This window comes from Suillus paluster (genome assembly GCF_016628075.1).
Source record: "Suillus paluster strain FC165 chromosome Unknown EDB91scaffold_130, whole genome shotgun sequence".
In the NCBI taxonomy this organism is placed as follows: domain Eukaryota; kingdom Fungi; phylum Basidiomycota; class Agaricomycetes; order Boletales; family Suillaceae; genus Suillus; species Suillus paluster.
In genome coordinates, this window is record NW_024537690.1 from 46,199 (window position 1) to 61,321 (window position 15,123).

Genomic DNA, 15,123 nt, shown 5'->3' on the forward strand with positions numbered 1-15,123 from the left:
TGCAGTGATTGTGGGTCATGCGATCAGCCCATCCGGAAAGCTGCGGTGACACGAGTTGGACTGATGAGCTCAGTCGCTTAGATCGTCATCAAGGTGCTTATGATAACAATCTCATGTCTGATGGGCGTCTAGTGAGAAATTGATGCTATGACATAAAAAAAGCTCCAGTACATGTATCTTTGCGACTTTGAGCTAGATACCCACAAGCTCCCCACCAAGTCCAACTCAATCGTGCTCCATACGTCAACCTCCAGCAAATGGCACAGCTCATTCCACACACCATACCAGTTCGAGTCTTTGAAGATCATGAAGCACGTGTATCTGCAGTCGCAGTTTTCTCTGATAAACGATGTATGGTCACATGTTCTGACGACAAGATGCTTCGTCTGTGGGACTTAACGACAGGTGTAATGTTGAAGAAGATGGAGGGACATCGCGAGAGGGTACAGGCATTGGCGGTATCACGGGATGGGCGATTTATAGCAAGCGGTGATACCAACGGAGAACTCATTGCATGGGATGGAGAAACTGGCGAACCTCTCGCCCGAACTTTCAGAGCCCACACCGGTTGGATATTATCGCTGGATTTCTCTCCAGATGGCGAAGTACTGGCCAGTGGATCATCATCAGACTCTACGACGATGCTGTGGAGCACAACACCATGGCAGCCGTATGATGGGTATCCAATATTTTGTGGTGAAAATACATTCGTCCGCTGTGTTCGGTATTCGCCATCACAGTCGGAGTCTCTTCTTGCAATTGCAACAGAGCACAATATTCAGATTTACTACACTTCTCATTCCGGCACATTGCACGACAACTACTATTCTTCGAGCCGCTTCCGAGTTGAGTGCCAAAGAACAATCCATGAAGGATACAACTACTCACTCGCGTGGACGCCCGATGGTACACGCCTTCTCTCAGCGGGCGGAGGGGCTGATCCCACCATACGAGAGTGGGATAAATGGTCGACCTCAAAGCAGATCGGTGATCCCTTGAAGCTTAAGGGCCATTTCAAGACGATCCGCGCCATTTCCCTGAACTCTAACGGCACTCTCCTTGCCTCCGCATCTCATGACAATCATGTCCGTCTCTGGCGGCTCTCAGATCGACGAACCATCGCCATATTCAGGCACACTGGTGAGGTGCACTGCGTCGCCTTCTCCGCAGATGACAAGCACATCCTCAGCGGAGGTGCGGATAAGAAGATCTCACAGTGGTCAGCATCCGAGGACGCCTTGTCAGAGGGTGGTACAAAGGATGGTCTCATGAAGGAGCAGGTGACACATCAGGTAGTTCATTTTCATTTTCTCGCCTCTTCGTGATCTCAGTATCTTTTTATGTCAAGGCTCAAGCCTACTCTGATTTCAAGGCATGCTCCCTCCTTCCACTCTGATCACGCAACGAGAACATGCTTCACACAGGTCCTCGCTATTAACTCGACAATCCGCAATGCGTGTATAACTGGGAACTGGCTTGCCGCTGAAAAGGTGCTAAATATAGAGATCGACGATGGTGCCGGCGATCACACCTCCTATGCAAATCGCGCTTTTGTTATGGCGCGAAAAGGCGCCTGGGACCACGCACTTCGTGACGCAATTAAGGCGAGATAGACTGTCCCATCATGGCCACCTTACGAGAGCTAACTTCGATGGTGACATAGTCCCTCAGCATTCAACCCTCGTTGGTAGGGCATATGTCCAAGGGCATTGCCCTCTGCGCAAAAAAGCACGTCCGGGTCGCGAGGATATCATTTGACCTCGCGTCCTTATTCACGAATGGAGATGTAAAGACTGATCATCTACTTTTCTTCATCAAGGCATGTAATATCTTTCTTACGTATTCCATACTTCATTGCGATTTTCAGACCATCGCGCTGTTCAATGCGAATGAACATGAAGAGGCAATGCAGCGCGTCGAAGAGCTGTATATGTGTCCGAATGCCGATCCTCTTGCTTGTCGTATCGTAGAAGTGAGTATCATGCACTCGAACATGCCCACTGGCAGGTTCGCGTGCTGGCACTGATGTTTTTTCCCTTCGCACATCAGGCTTATCTACGCGTCCAACTGGGAAACATTGCCTTGGATGGCGCGCGCCACAACGAAGCTGTGGACCACTTTGCTGCTGCTGTCAACGCTAGTGCTTTCTTTTATAAATTGGAAATTCATTCTATGTATGAGGAATTCACCGTGGTACGTTGATATGTTGTACTGGATATCCTTTTCATACTGAACTGCTATTGTTTGCAGTTGTTCGGCTGGGACCTCAAGTCCTTGTGGCAAACCGCGAACCAGCAACATTGTCATGCACTCTTTAAGGCATGTAGAATTGGGGCAGCCATCGAGTCGTGCCAATCCGTAGTGGAGAAAAGTGATGACTCTGCGAAGGCCAGCTTATGTGCTTGGTTCGCTGGTAAGTATCCAGTAATGTCACCCCTTCTACAATCCTCAACCGCACTTCACTCAGCTCTCAAGCTCCAGTAAGAGAAAAGTGCACTAGATGCTGCATTCGCGGCAAGATGCAGTTTGAAACACAGAGATTCTCGAGTCGTTTTCATTTGCACCTTGGTAGTATCTATATCGTTTGTAATTGTATCATATACTGGCGGATATCTACTACAATGCTTATACACACCGTTCGATGTGTGCCATTCACCGTCGCTTCATCGAAGTTCACCTTCTGACCACCTCCGATCAAGAGCTTGTACATGTTCCTTCCATCCCTCCACTCGAATTGGACTGCCAAGTACTGCGATTCCCAGACTTTGTACCAGTGTCGCCTCTTCATTGGTTGTCTACGCATAGTTCTCGATTTCGATCTCTGTCCGATTAAACACAAATATATGGGCTGTGCGAGCGGTGTACGACGACTTTCTATTGTCGTGGTAAGCTCTGATACCATGCTACCGACCACCGATTGCAGTCAACCGGCCGTCAAAGCAACTATGTAATCGATCCCATAAATACAATCCTTGCATCAATATTTGTGCTGTCGCGATCATTCGAAGTACTGGTGAATAAAAAAATACCAATACCATAGCTACCTATCGATCACCAATACGCACATTAATACTCATGCATGCAGGTCTGCAGACCAACGCATATCTATCGTTTTTCGCCCTTAGTACGTGATTGTTATCGGTGGTGTTGGTTGTGGCGATGCGGCGCTACATTCTCGATCTAATCTTATCACTGATATCGCGATCCAAACGCGTACACGACGCGTCTGACACGACTTAAGAATCACCACAACAGTACTCATGTCGAACTCAAAGCGCGGTGCATTCATCGTCATAGAAGGATTAGACAGATCCGGGAAAAGCACTCAAGCCTCTCTCCTCCACGAACGCCTGCAGGACTCGCAAGATGGCACAATACCAAAGGTAGTCCTGCTCAAATTCCCTGGTACATTCTAATCCATGTCCTCGCCGCAAATATCACACTCAATACATATCTACCCCCAGATCGCACGACAGCCATAGGGAAAATGATTGACGCGTACCTCCGTTCCGAGTCCGAGCTGGACGACCGTGCTATCCACCTGCTCTTCTCTGCTAACCGCTGGGAACTTGCGTGCGCACATTCACTATCTTTTCCATGTGTCGTTCCATGACGCTATTTCTATTTATTTGGACACAGATCCATGATAACAGCTCATCTAGCAGAAGGGACCACCGTCCTCGCTGACCGATATGCATTCTCTGGTATCGCGTTTTCAGCTCGTAAGGGACTACCGTATGAATGGTGTCGCGCTCCCGAGGTCGGACTCCCTGCGCCAGACATTACCCTATTCCTCAACATCAGTCCAAAAGTCGCAGCCGCGAGGGGTGGGTATGGGTTGGAGAGGTATGAGAAAGAGGAAGTACAGAAAGGCGTGAGGCAGGTATTTGATAAAATTGGACAGGCAATGCGAGAAGAGGGCAAGGGAAAGTGGGTGGAGATTGATGCAGGGAAGAGCAAAGAAGAAGTTGCGGAAGAGCTTTGGAGAGCGGTTCAGCCGCTCGTCAGTGTGGTTGATGGACCCATCAGTAAACTCTGGGAAACAACACTGGGGGGCGGGAGTTGAACACACTGCCTTGTAGAGTATCGTAAGATGCGGAGACAGGAAAATACGAGCGAATTTTACGAGTGGGCGCTGACATCTGATGAAGTTAGAAATAGCAGGTGAAAAGTCGGGTTATTACTTCAATGATGAAACATAAAGGTGTGATGAGTATGTATCCGACATACATACATGATACAATTGGTCCATATCTTTAATTGTTATCCAATCATGAAGAAAAATGCGAAAGAAGAAAAGTTATGGCACAGTGTAGCTCCCAGCCCCCGATATATGTCAAGGGCTCGACGATAGCCGCGAGACAATGACCGCGAACGCAATCAGCACTCCCCATCTCCACTTCTCCCATAAAACCTGTCGCAACGGCCCTGTCCACCCCTGCGGCGTCGTTGTTGGCTTGTTTGTAGATGCCAAGCTACTATTACTTACGACATCGCTCGCATTTGACGTCGTCGTGGTGGCGGGAGCCTGTGCCACCGGTCGTCTATCACACACCTGCGACGGATGTGTCGCTGTGGTAGATCGTGAGATAGAGGGAGAAAACGGACTAGGGTTATTCGTCATGGGTGAAGTGGGCGTGACCGCCGTATCTGGTTTCCCTCGCTCCCGTTCACCCATATTTGGTAGGTCTCGAAGCGTATCCGTACAGTACTGCGGAAAGTGCGGAAGTGATCAGCAACTCAGGCACAAGTTGACAACAGTGGAAACGAATGGCTTTCAGGATGCTGGATATGACACCCTGATCCGAATGAAGCGGTAATCATGCCCCTGTCGGGCTTCTCGCATTATGGAGAAGAGATTTGGGATATGACACTCACATCTGGGAAAGCTTCTCTGAATCTTGGTTGGTTCAAGTTATGGGAGTGACTGCGCGCAGCATAGGCTCGTTTATGGCCATCTGAAGACGTCACTGAGCCGGTGGTCATCTCATCAGAGAGCATGAACGATAATAATCCTGTGAGTCTAAATGTATCTTGATGAGTAAGCGCCCGAGCGGGTATGACGGCCAGAGTCGGTAAACAAAAAAGACGACGATCGTGAGCATCAAATATCACAATTGTTATCAATTATGTCGATACTCGGAGAAGAAAAAGAGACCGGGTCGTTGAAAATTAAACTATATGGCACTCACATCGTGGCGACACTCCAGGCGGGATTCCACTAATGACGACTTAGTGATGATGACTTTTGAAATAGTTGAACAGGACGCACAGTACCGGGATGGAAATCAGACATGGAGAAACAAATCTTTTTGTCTGGTTGGAATCGGCCGGAAGGGGTGAACATCTATTGCATCATATTCATCATAAATCGTTGAAGATAATGATCGTGAAAGCCAAGAGAGCATACCTTGATACCCGGAGGCTTGAATGGATATTCCGCAGGGAAAATGAGTACGCCGTGGTACTCTCCGCCAGTAAAAGGCGAATCAGGAGGGCCGCGCTGGACAACACAAGCGTTCAACAATAATAGTGGCCCAGGCCACTCAAATTACGCACGATAAGGTAATTCCCTGTATAAAACACTTCAAAGGTATGCTTTTGTATGGAGGAGATCGAAACTCACAAGTCAAGATATTCTTTTCATCCGGTGTAGCCCAAACAAATGGGGGCGGCTCTTTCTGCATGCTCACATACTCCTTGGCAAGCTGAATTTGGACTTATCAGCGACATCTTCAAAGGTAAATTTGGACTCGTACACGTTTGTGGGCTGCTTTACTTGCCATGATTGCGGGGTCGATGGGGGCTGTGGAGAGTGGAGGAGTCGTGGATGAGAGCCTGCGGGCGGCTTATACTGGCTGGCAAACCACTCGGCACACACAACAAATAAGTGCAAATATCCCGAACAATCTCCCTTTGCCAGGGTTAAGGTTATAACAGCAGGTTTTTGACTGGTTGTGAACTTGTGATTCGCATGTATAACTTACCCTGTGCCAGCTGGCAACCTTTAACACCTCTAACAGGCTCTAACTTGGTGTCTATGCCCTGCTTCTTCGCACAAATAGGAAACTGACGCAAAGGTCCGTACGTGGCCCTTGCAGATTTGTGCCTGACGACCACTACCCAAGTGGCGTTCCTATGTGGCATTTGTAGGAGTCATGGAAATGCCGCGGACATCATTGGTGCGCTTTGAAGAAAAGAGATTTATATGGTGTAATACTCATATACTACGTCATGAAGATTTAGTGGCTTGATATGGGGGTCAGGAATATGCCAGGCCAGTAAAATCTCTTCCCGATTGCTTAATAGTTGATCCTATCAAACTGTTGTACACATTTTGTAACAGGGCCCAGGCTTTCTGCCGCTCTCTGTGGCCGATGTTTCATGAAGACGACATTGCATCCGGGTATCCCCTGGCCAACTCGCAGGCCTGGCATACTTGACGAGTATCATCGTTATACAGCGTTCAGCTCGCACAAAGCAGCCTCGCTACTTGCAACTTCGTGCTATGACATCACCACAAAATTCGATTTAACAACGTTCAAACTGTACACCTCTCCTTCATTGGTAAAACCAGTATACATGAATTCCGAAGGAACACCACTGAATTGATACATGGCAGGAAGTGCTTAGCACTTGCACTCTCCCGGCTTGCATTGGCATCTGCATATTCTGAATCAGACTACGTGCATACGAACCAAAGACACAGTCACTTACGCGTCGCCGCACCCACAGGCAGGTTTGTCGTTGTGAGAAACAGGGACTTCAGCGACCTGCGAAAGCAAGATTAGACAGCGAAGTGCCTGCAAGAAATCGGCGTACCGTGAACATATTGGATGGTTTGATGTTGGGTTATTGTTAAAGGTCTTTAGATTTGTGCTGAATTACGAACGATGCGAGGAGGGTCCTTTATACTTTCGGTGTGTATGGTCTTGTTGGCATTTTCTCAAACACGATGTCCGTTTTCTCGGCTCACTTTCTTTCCTGAGGTGGATGATCATTGATTGGATCTACCACTGCCCACCATCATCCATCTAATCGCGCAAATGCCGCGATGATCCATCAATCCATCGATTACCTCACGAGTTCGCTCTCCAATAATTGACTCATATAGCGAACGTGTTAACTTGTTTGAGTGATCTAGTCTTATCCTAGCCTACTTCTCGGGTGATCATAAGATGCTCCGGAACCAACCCAGTGGGAACTGCACTGTCCTTCCACGGAAGGGACTTGAGGTTCCAGCCAGTCTTTGTGACTGTTTTTGCAAGTTCATATCTTATATGGGATTGCCATCTCCACATGACTGGGAGCAGCCGAGTTGTTGACGCCACCACGAACTGATCCAACAATTCTATTTTAATATGTAAGTACGTGAGAGCATCCACTAGGAGCATCGAGTTGACCGCATATTGTGTAACTATTATCGTGTCTTGAGGTAGCAGCAGAGTACTACCGTGGTTCGAATTTTTCTCGTTTGGGTGCACTGCACATTACTATGGTCGCAATTCAACCTCGTCAACTGGGTAGGAACATACCGCAACGTTCATATAACTTTGAGCACTCAGTATATATGGAAGTGCTGGATGGCCAGGAAGCACGATTTAAATGCCAAAGAGAGAAGTGGAAAAACGTCTGAGCTTTAGATCAGTGTCAAGCACCTCGCAGACAACTAGACTCGCTACGTCGACCTGAGATGACAAACGTCGAATTCCGCGCCCGAGTTGCAAACACCAGGAAACTACTGTACGGCAATTGAATAAAGACTATACATAGTACAATGACACTATTACATGCAAAAAATCTAGGTGATTCGATCACTACAAACGATATCAAGGAGACTGCAACCTGTGCCAAGCCCTCAGAAAACCATCATATCACCCACTGACCAGTTTCTTGCCGTTCCTCTTTCCCTCTTTGTTGAATACATCACCAAACTGAACTATGAGGTCCTCTATTTTGTCTGTCTGGCTTATATCAAGTTCACGAAGCTGTCCTTCGAGTCCTCCGCCAGACGCGGCGGTGATGAGATAAAGGGGGTCAAAAAAGTCGAAAGATCGATCGGAGGGAGAGTATCTTTCTTGGGTGATGCTGTACAAGGCTGCCAACATGGTAGCTCCCCAGACCATGGTGATCACCACAAGGCAGATAGATAAATGTACGGCTATGGCTTCGCCAGCCGTAGGTCGTGATATACATCATACCACTCGTTGATCGGGTCATATCCGACTGAAATGTTTCCCGCAGTGTACCCGGAGCGAAGTTGCTAGATGCAGGTTTTAATAATATTCATGGAAGGTATGAAGATCACTTACAGTAGAGGCGAACTCCGTGATACCGCGCCAGTAATCTTCCTGTAACGTAATCAGCCATGTCGATGCAAGGGGAGCGGAGACAGTCACCAGTTCCCTGTACATATCTGATACATCGCCGTTGTCGTACGCGGTCAAAAAGTCGCCAATTGTATTCTTCGTCAGGGCTTGGTTGGTCCCCGCTTGATAAGCCATCACAGTCGCGATGTACTGGGATAAAGGAAAAGTTGGACTCTCTGTCAAGCCAGAAGATGTAGCAACCCGTTCGACAAATATGATGCCTCCATTATAAGTGACGTTGACTGTAGTCAGGTAGGGAACGACCTCGCAAACAATCGTTGGCAGGAAGTCATACTTGTACAAGCCAGACATAAAAACACCTGCAAGGACATTACTCGCAAGATACGAGTCGGAATGTAGCAAGAACCATACCAAAGTTATATGCGTTGAATGATGTCGATTGTGGGCTGGGGCATACAACAACGGGTAGAAATCCCGTGGATGCGGGGTCCATCTGACCACTCGCGTTGCCGGCGGTGAAGTAGGGTAGCGAGTTTACATCTTAAGCTGATAAGATGGCGGACGAGTCCAATGGCAAAGATGAACGCACTTCCTGAACAATTTGCAACGGTTTCCCACGTCAAGAACGAGTTATTCAACGGTCCTTGCGTCGGTGTTGAGAAAGTACTGAATGAATTTTTGCTGTGGTTCATCGGTTGGCATGTAACATCTGCTGTGACACCTTGTTGTGTAACAGTGTAGTTCTTCGCAATGCCGTGAGTGCCTGCCTCGCCCCAGTGGCGCTCCCAGTCAAAAATGGAATTGACTGGTACTCGTCCCCCAGAGAACGCCAAGCCAACTCCAGAAGGCAGATTTGATGCTCCAGAGTATTCCTCGATCGCAGGAAGAATTCCACCTTTCAAGTTTCAAATCAGCCGATGATCTTTAACTGCAGAGTACTCACCAGTCGACCGATTGTACGAAACTCCGTTGAAGCTGAAAATACTACTCGTTTGCATGCCTCCTTCAACGTTAACCGCAGCAATACCACTGAGAAGAGTCAAGACATTGATAGTTTCGAACGCAGGAGCTTGCACTGAAATTGCTCCTCGTGAGCACCCCCACCGTTGCTGTCCCGTTGAAAATGAAGCATTTACATACCACCATTCCCTTGCGGGGTATTAAGGTCCACGCTCAGCTGGTTTGCAAATGCGATGGATCCCAAGTCAAGTTCCGTTCCGGACATTGGCACAGGCCAACGAACAATGGTAGGCAGGAGTAAAGTGCTCCAACTGTGCAAAACAGTGTCAAGAAGCTCAGCTGGGGCCATTGAAAATAGTGCAGACCTCGAGCTCAGAAATGTGATCACCGCATAAACTGCCAGTGTGAGGACCGACAGCTTCAGGTATTTCCATCGCCATGCCTTGGTCGGTCCAGTTAGCGCTATTGCAGCGCGAAGCTTGAACAGTGTAATCGGCCCTGAGAGTGCGAGGTGATGCCGAAGCGCTTCTTTCACAGCATATGTGAAGAGCCTGTGCAATAACAGGAGGTTAAGACGTCAGACTTCACATATAGAGGAGGTCGCACATCGAAGTGATGATCGACAAGGCAGTTGAGATCAGCGTAACTATCAAGGTCAACACGGTCGGATACTCTACGATCAGATGGACGATATGATCAGGTAAGACGAGAACGGTTCCGAATACGAGTGCTCCGGTGAAGCCCCATGCAAAGCCCAGGATCACGGTCTGAGCAAAGATAGTCAAGAGAAGCAGCTGAGTGGGACTGAAGTGCTGCGAGAAAACCTGATCAACAAGGTCCTGAGGAACAATGGAAGTGGCTCACGATTTTGAGGTTTATAGAGGCCATTTGCAAGCTAGAAGTGCGGTATGGAGGTGGGTGTATCTGTCAATCTTAAGTCTCGCAGTTGGGCGCTACAAGCTCAGTGCATGTGTACCACAGCAGGCGAGAAGCAATGGAGCATATTAGGTCTAATACGATACACCAGGCTCCTGCCACCTATGAAGAGGCGCTCGGAAGCAACGAAGCGACTTCCTCGCAGAATTAAAGAGGCTGCTTACCACCCTTTTGGAGCACTAGTACGTATGCCCAGTATGCTGCTCAGGGTCCCCCTTGTGGGTAAACTCTTCAACCATGGAGCAATGAAGCGAATGAGGTCTAGTTATTTTCTCTGTACGCAACAAACATAATGAAAAGCGGCTGCTTACCACCTGTTTGCCCGAGGTCGTAACGTCAAGTCGACAATATTGGCATTTCATAATTGAGCTCACAGTCTACTTGTTTCCCTCTTTACGTTTGGCCTCATTTCTTCCATATTCGAATAAGCGCTTGAACTTCAAATTAGTTGAACTTTGTTTCTTCTTTCCTAGTCAGAAGGCGTGCACCCGTGTTATCGTGTATCAATAGACGCGCGCCGAGAAAGCGGTGGTAGGTTGGTCGTGTCTCCTCATGTTTTCCGGCGTGCTGTACGAAGGCGGTACCCGGGCCCAAGAGGTGCGATGAAAAGAATCGATCTGTAAATTTCTGGCAGGGAGGCAGATCCGATAGAAGGAAGACACTGGATTAGTAATTTAGGGAGGGGAGGGGGCAGTTTTCGTGAGTCGTGACCGCTACATAAACTTCAATTATAGATTACGTCCTAACCGACTCGGATGCAGATAAGTTCCTCCCTGACCCTCTGAGTCGCATCTCGTTACATAAGTACTGCACTCAGTCACTTTGGTTCTTCTCTGGATCATGATCATCGATGCGTGGGGCTGCCGGCGCCAAACTACTAGGGCAGAGTCAACCAGGTGAGGGAAATGTACTACACACACTAGTTTGACAATGGTGAGGCTGTAATTCCTCGACCCGCACACAGAAAGTGCTCTGTGTCACGGCCCACACTCTGACAGTTCCTGGGAGCTCGGAGCTGGCCCTTAGACTTGAGTCCTACTCGGGACGGCGCATGGAGCCATCAATGCTCAGTAAACAGATGTGCAAGTCACTGACCATGGTTCCGGCATGCACAGGGTGGCAGGTATGATCTCTATATGAAGATAAGGTGGAAGCGACACGCCTAGTAGAAGACGCCCGAGTCTCCTGTGCATGTCATAACTTATATTGCGTACTTGCGCTTACTGTTTTTTTTCCAACACAGGAACATGCATTGTCTTCCTTCCAATTAACGCCCGGGTGGAAGCGAACGGGGTCTTTTCATTTGGCGCTTGTACAATTGTCATGCCGTGCCTTCAAGCTGCCTACATGCGCAACCCAGCTAAAGGGTTTTATAAACTTGGACGGACGTTCGAGTGAGTACTAGTCTCCTTCCTCCGTTCTTTCCGAGCAGTTGTTATCATGCACCTTTTACTGTACTTTTGGCTTTTAACCTCGATCTGCTCATGTCTGGCTGCAGCTTCCTCAAGGACGTTCACCAAGAAAGGTAACAGCTCTTTCGTGAGCTCTAGTACAGATGGATTTTCTACCAACGGAAGGTAAGAACAATCGCTTTTATCAGTACGTGGAGTGCAAACGCATTGCACCAACAGCTCGCTTAGATTCATTGGGACCAACTTGTACTGGCTGCCGACGTTGGAATCGAATGATGACATCTGGAATGTCCTGAAGAACATCTCCGATACCGGGATCAAGGTCATCAGGATTTGGGCATTCAACGGTCCGTTCATTGCCTGTCTACTGAGTTTTACAGTATGGTAACGTGATTGACAGACGTAGAAACCATTCCGGAGAGTGGAACGTGGTTTCAATTGGTACAAAATGGCACTACCACGATCAACGACGGACCGACTGGGCTTCAGAAACTCGATACAGTCGTTCAAATGGCAGAACAGCAAGGACTATACGTCATTATGTCACTGACGAATAACTGGAACCCGAGACCTAACACAACCACCGGTAATTCCTCGTCTCAGTTGCTTGCGTCTGTTACTCTGCCGCGTAACACTCTTTCCAATGACTATGGTAAGCCAACATTACACTTGGTGTTCAATCAAACTTTAGACAAATTGCCACTCTTACAGGCGGGATGGATCTCTATGTCCGCCAGTTCGCACTTCAGAATCACGACGACTTTTTCACGAACAACAAAATATTGACCGCCTTCCAGAATTACACTAAGCAGATCGTATTACGCTATGTCAACAGCCCTGCTGTGTTCAGCTGGGAGCTTGCGAATGATGCCAGGTAATCCACTCTCGGCTATTTACCGCTTTTAGAACGTTCATTCACCATCTATAGATGCAACTCGACTATGCCCACTAGTGCAACATGCACTACACAAACCATCACGAAGTGGCACGCTACGATGGCCGAATTTATTGCGTCCCTCGATCCCAACCACATCGTCTCCGCCGGGTAGGTCTTATACGATATCGCTTTAGGGTTGTGGTTCTCAATTTTTCTAGAACATCTGGATTCCAGTGCGCAGACTGTCCGAAGTTGTACCCAATTACACCAACAGCTTCAGCTGCGCCATCTCCCGCACCTGGCAAGAAGCGCAGCAGTGTCACTCCTTTAACAAACGAGCAGGTCACGAAGCAGCGTGCTGAGTCGAGACGCCGCAATCGGGCAGCCGCTAAGCGTGCAGGAACCCTGAAGGAAGACGGGGTCATGATAAGGGGTCACTGGGTATCTACAGGTACTTTGGTTTATGTCATCGAACTACAAATTTTCTGATCATTTTTCAGCAACACGAGAAGTCTCCAGCTCGATCGACTCCACAATGGATGGTTCATCTGGTGTTGACAGCCAGGACATCCTTAATATCCCCAACATAGGCTTCGGTTCCTTCCAAATATTTCCAGACCAGGATTCGTACGGTCCCGATGACCCAAACCTTGGCCCTGTCCAAAACAAAATTAACTCGGGTCTTGCGTGGATCCAGCAATCGGCTCAATCTGCCAACGCGTCAGTTAAAGTTGCATGTATCAGACGGTGACTGATTCCTATTTCTTTCAGTGTTGGGAAGCCTGTTGTCCTCAACGGCTTCGGTCTAGTCACTCAAGACAATTTGAACAACTTCGTCCCGTTCAACATGACTTATGCCCCTTACGTATCCAGTACAGGTAGTGTTGTCGCATTTCAACTCTGTCAACAGTAATGAACTCACGTTCTCATCCCTGCAGCGGTCATGGCCGTTACCAACGCGACGACAAATTTTGCTAATAGCACGCAGCAACAACAGGGTTACAGCTCGTTTTTGGACAGTACGTTAAAACCAAGTGACAATGTCCAACTATACTAAACTCTCATGTAGTGGGCAACAGCGCTGGGTTGGCAGGCATAATGCAGTACCAGGTCAATATTTCCCTTCCTTGTGATGAATTCGACTGACGGTTGTTGTAGTGGGGCTCCACCGGCATTACCCAGTCAAGCGCTGCCACCCAGTTAGACACAACCAACTCCTCGACGATGGGGGTGTCGCCTAATGATGGTTACTCCATGTACGCATTCCCTTATGACATCAGTAGACACCCCAACTGATTGATGCTTGTAGTGCCAACAATACAGCCGTTCAACAAATCCTGAAGCAGCACGCGCAGGCGATGGCTGGAGATTCTTGAGGACTGTAATGAAGTGCTTGTTTAGTGAAGGACTTCTTTTTCTTCCTTTTTGTCTTGATTCCTTTGCTCTAAGGACACTGTTGTTTTATATATATATCGGCCATCTGTTTCCCGCATTTGATACGTGCGTCCTCGAGGTTGAGTCAGATTGGACACATTATTTGGATTAGTTTGGGTGTGATTACTAGATTTTGTTAGTGGCTTCCTTAAAGCTAAGTAACGGTAAAACGAGACTGTAGCGAGATTTGATCGGGGCGTCTGGTGTCGTCGAGGCCGCTGCTTATGTAAACGGTGGATTGTCTGGGAGGGCTGGCTTGGCAGGGAACTAGAAGCCTATCAGTGTGCATCACTGCACAATGCACATGTAGGTAGTTAATATAGTTACTTTTTGCCGTCGTCGTCGTCAACTCTGCCCGTTAGAATTTACACATTGTTTCATGACCGAAAAGTGTAGCTCTGAAAATAGCTCCCTTGCCTATTACTGATCTGGCTGGCAATACCTGCTGGTGGAACCTTACGGGTCCGGATCCGTTTTTGACCCTGGATTTGCTCTAGCCTGAGACAGCCATTGTTACCAGTCCTTTGACTTGATCAGCTTGTGTTGGTCGAAACGATTGGGACCTCCTCCTGATTAGTACCCTTGCAAGGTGTTTGAGGCCGACAGAAGTCCCAATCGTAACTCTTTAACCCCTTTTTCTTCGTCTTCTGCCGGTGGGTCATCCACGCTTGCACTGAGTTTTCCACTTCTTTGCCAGGCATTACCTTAGAGCCTGAGCCCAAGTTTGGCAGCTGAACCAGAGTTCTCCCTCACTCCTCCGCTGGCGACGGCCGATTGTCACAGCTCGCTAGAGAAAGCGTATATAATTGTTTAGCTGGTTGTTCGATTTAAGTACATTTTCTATTTTCACGCTCTTCGCGAGGCCTTGTCAGCAACCTATCGTCCCCAACTTGCCTAGACTATTAGTGGTCAACTTGTTTCTTGGTCTCACGGCAGCTACCCTTGTTGATCACATAGTTCGGCCATGTTATGGCATCTTCATCTTCTCTCCCAACATGAGGAATGCATGCGTAGTTAGAGTGAGTCCCCTTCCGCCCTAATTTTGGCACTGTAAAGACAGAAAGTCTCCTGACACTACCTCTCATCAATGTAACGTATAGGTTTGCTCATTTCCTCACACCCACATGGGGGTACGGGTCTGTATGGTATGGCTGGGGATCTGAAGGCGCATAGG

At 48.2% G+C, this 15,123-nt stretch overlaps 5 protein-coding genes across 5 annotated transcripts; 3 read left to right on the forward strand and 2 right to left on the reverse strand.

The window, feature by feature from the left end:
* The first annotated feature begins 167 nt into the window (after window positions 1–167).
* Window positions 168–1,476, forward strand: EDB91DRAFT_140268 (quinon protein alcohol dehydrogenase-like superfamily). The gene is made up of 2 exons (XM_041326198.1): window positions 168–1,292; window positions 1,349–1,476. Exons 1-2 carry the CDS (start codon window positions 258–260, stop codon window positions 1,394–1,396), a joined length of 1,083 nt encoding a protein of 360 aa, XP_041170506.1. The 5' UTR covers window positions 168–257; the 3' UTR covers window positions 1,397–1,476.
* Window positions 1,477–3,180: 1,704 nt separating this feature from the next.
* Window positions 3,181–4,215, forward strand: EDB91DRAFT_140487 (thymidylate kinase). Its single transcript, XM_041326200.1, has 3 exons — window positions 3,181–3,405; window positions 3,465–3,573; window positions 3,640–4,215. The coding sequence occupies exons 1-3, from the start codon at window positions 3,261–3,263 to the stop codon at window positions 4,064–4,066; spliced, it is 681 nt and encodes a 226-aa protein (XP_041170507.1). The 5' UTR covers window positions 3,181–3,260; the 3' UTR covers window positions 4,067–4,215.
* A 121-nt stretch (window positions 4,216–4,336) lies between these two features.
* On the reverse strand, window positions 4,337–5,786 carry EDB91DRAFT_1062780 (UBC-like protein; the record flags this gene model as incomplete). Its single annotated transcript, XM_041314554.1, has 8 exons — window positions 4,337–4,711; window positions 4,879–5,023; window positions 5,193–5,221; window positions 5,273–5,347; window positions 5,411–5,503; window positions 5,560–5,573; window positions 5,627–5,708; window positions 5,760–5,786. 8 exons carry the CDS (start codon window positions 5,784–5,786, stop codon window positions 4,337–4,339), a joined length of 840 nt encoding a protein of 279 aa, XP_041170508.1.
* A 1,945-nt stretch (window positions 5,787–7,731) lies between these two features.
* Window positions 7,732–10,664, reverse strand: EDB91DRAFT_1170737 (uncharacterized protein). The gene is made up of 11 exons (XM_041320186.1): window positions 10,538–10,664; window positions 10,155–10,487; window positions 9,897–10,102; window positions 9,656–9,841; window positions 9,471–9,601; window positions 9,274–9,405; window positions 8,920–9,225; window positions 8,742–8,870; window positions 8,313–8,689; window positions 8,136–8,226; window positions 7,732–8,113 (listed from the first exon to the last, which is right to left on the reverse strand). The coding sequence occupies exons 2-11, from the start codon at window positions 10,176–10,178 to the stop codon at window positions 7,875–7,877; spliced, it is 1,821 nt and encodes a 606-aa protein (XP_041170509.1). The 5' UTR covers window positions 10,179–10,487; window positions 10,538–10,664; the 3' UTR covers window positions 7,732–7,874.
* An 828-nt stretch (window positions 10,665–11,492) lies between these two features.
* Window positions 11,493–14,066, forward strand: EDB91DRAFT_1170745 (glycoside hydrolase family 5 protein). Its single transcript, XM_041320187.1, is given in 14 exon segments — window positions 11,493–11,540; window positions 11,634–11,803; window positions 11,858–11,985; window positions 12,039–12,291; window positions 12,309–12,312; window positions 12,355–12,512; window positions 12,567–12,683; window positions 12,734–12,966; window positions 13,016–13,235; window positions 13,287–13,393; window positions 13,454–13,534; window positions 13,585–13,625; window positions 13,674–13,771; window positions 13,825–14,066. 13 exon segments carry the CDS (start codon window positions 11,667–11,669, stop codon window positions 13,889–13,891), a joined length of 1,644 nt encoding a protein of 547 aa, XP_041170510.1. The 5' UTR covers window positions 11,493–11,540; window positions 11,634–11,666; the 3' UTR covers window positions 13,892–14,066.
* Window positions 14,067–15,123: the final 1,057 nt, after the last annotated feature.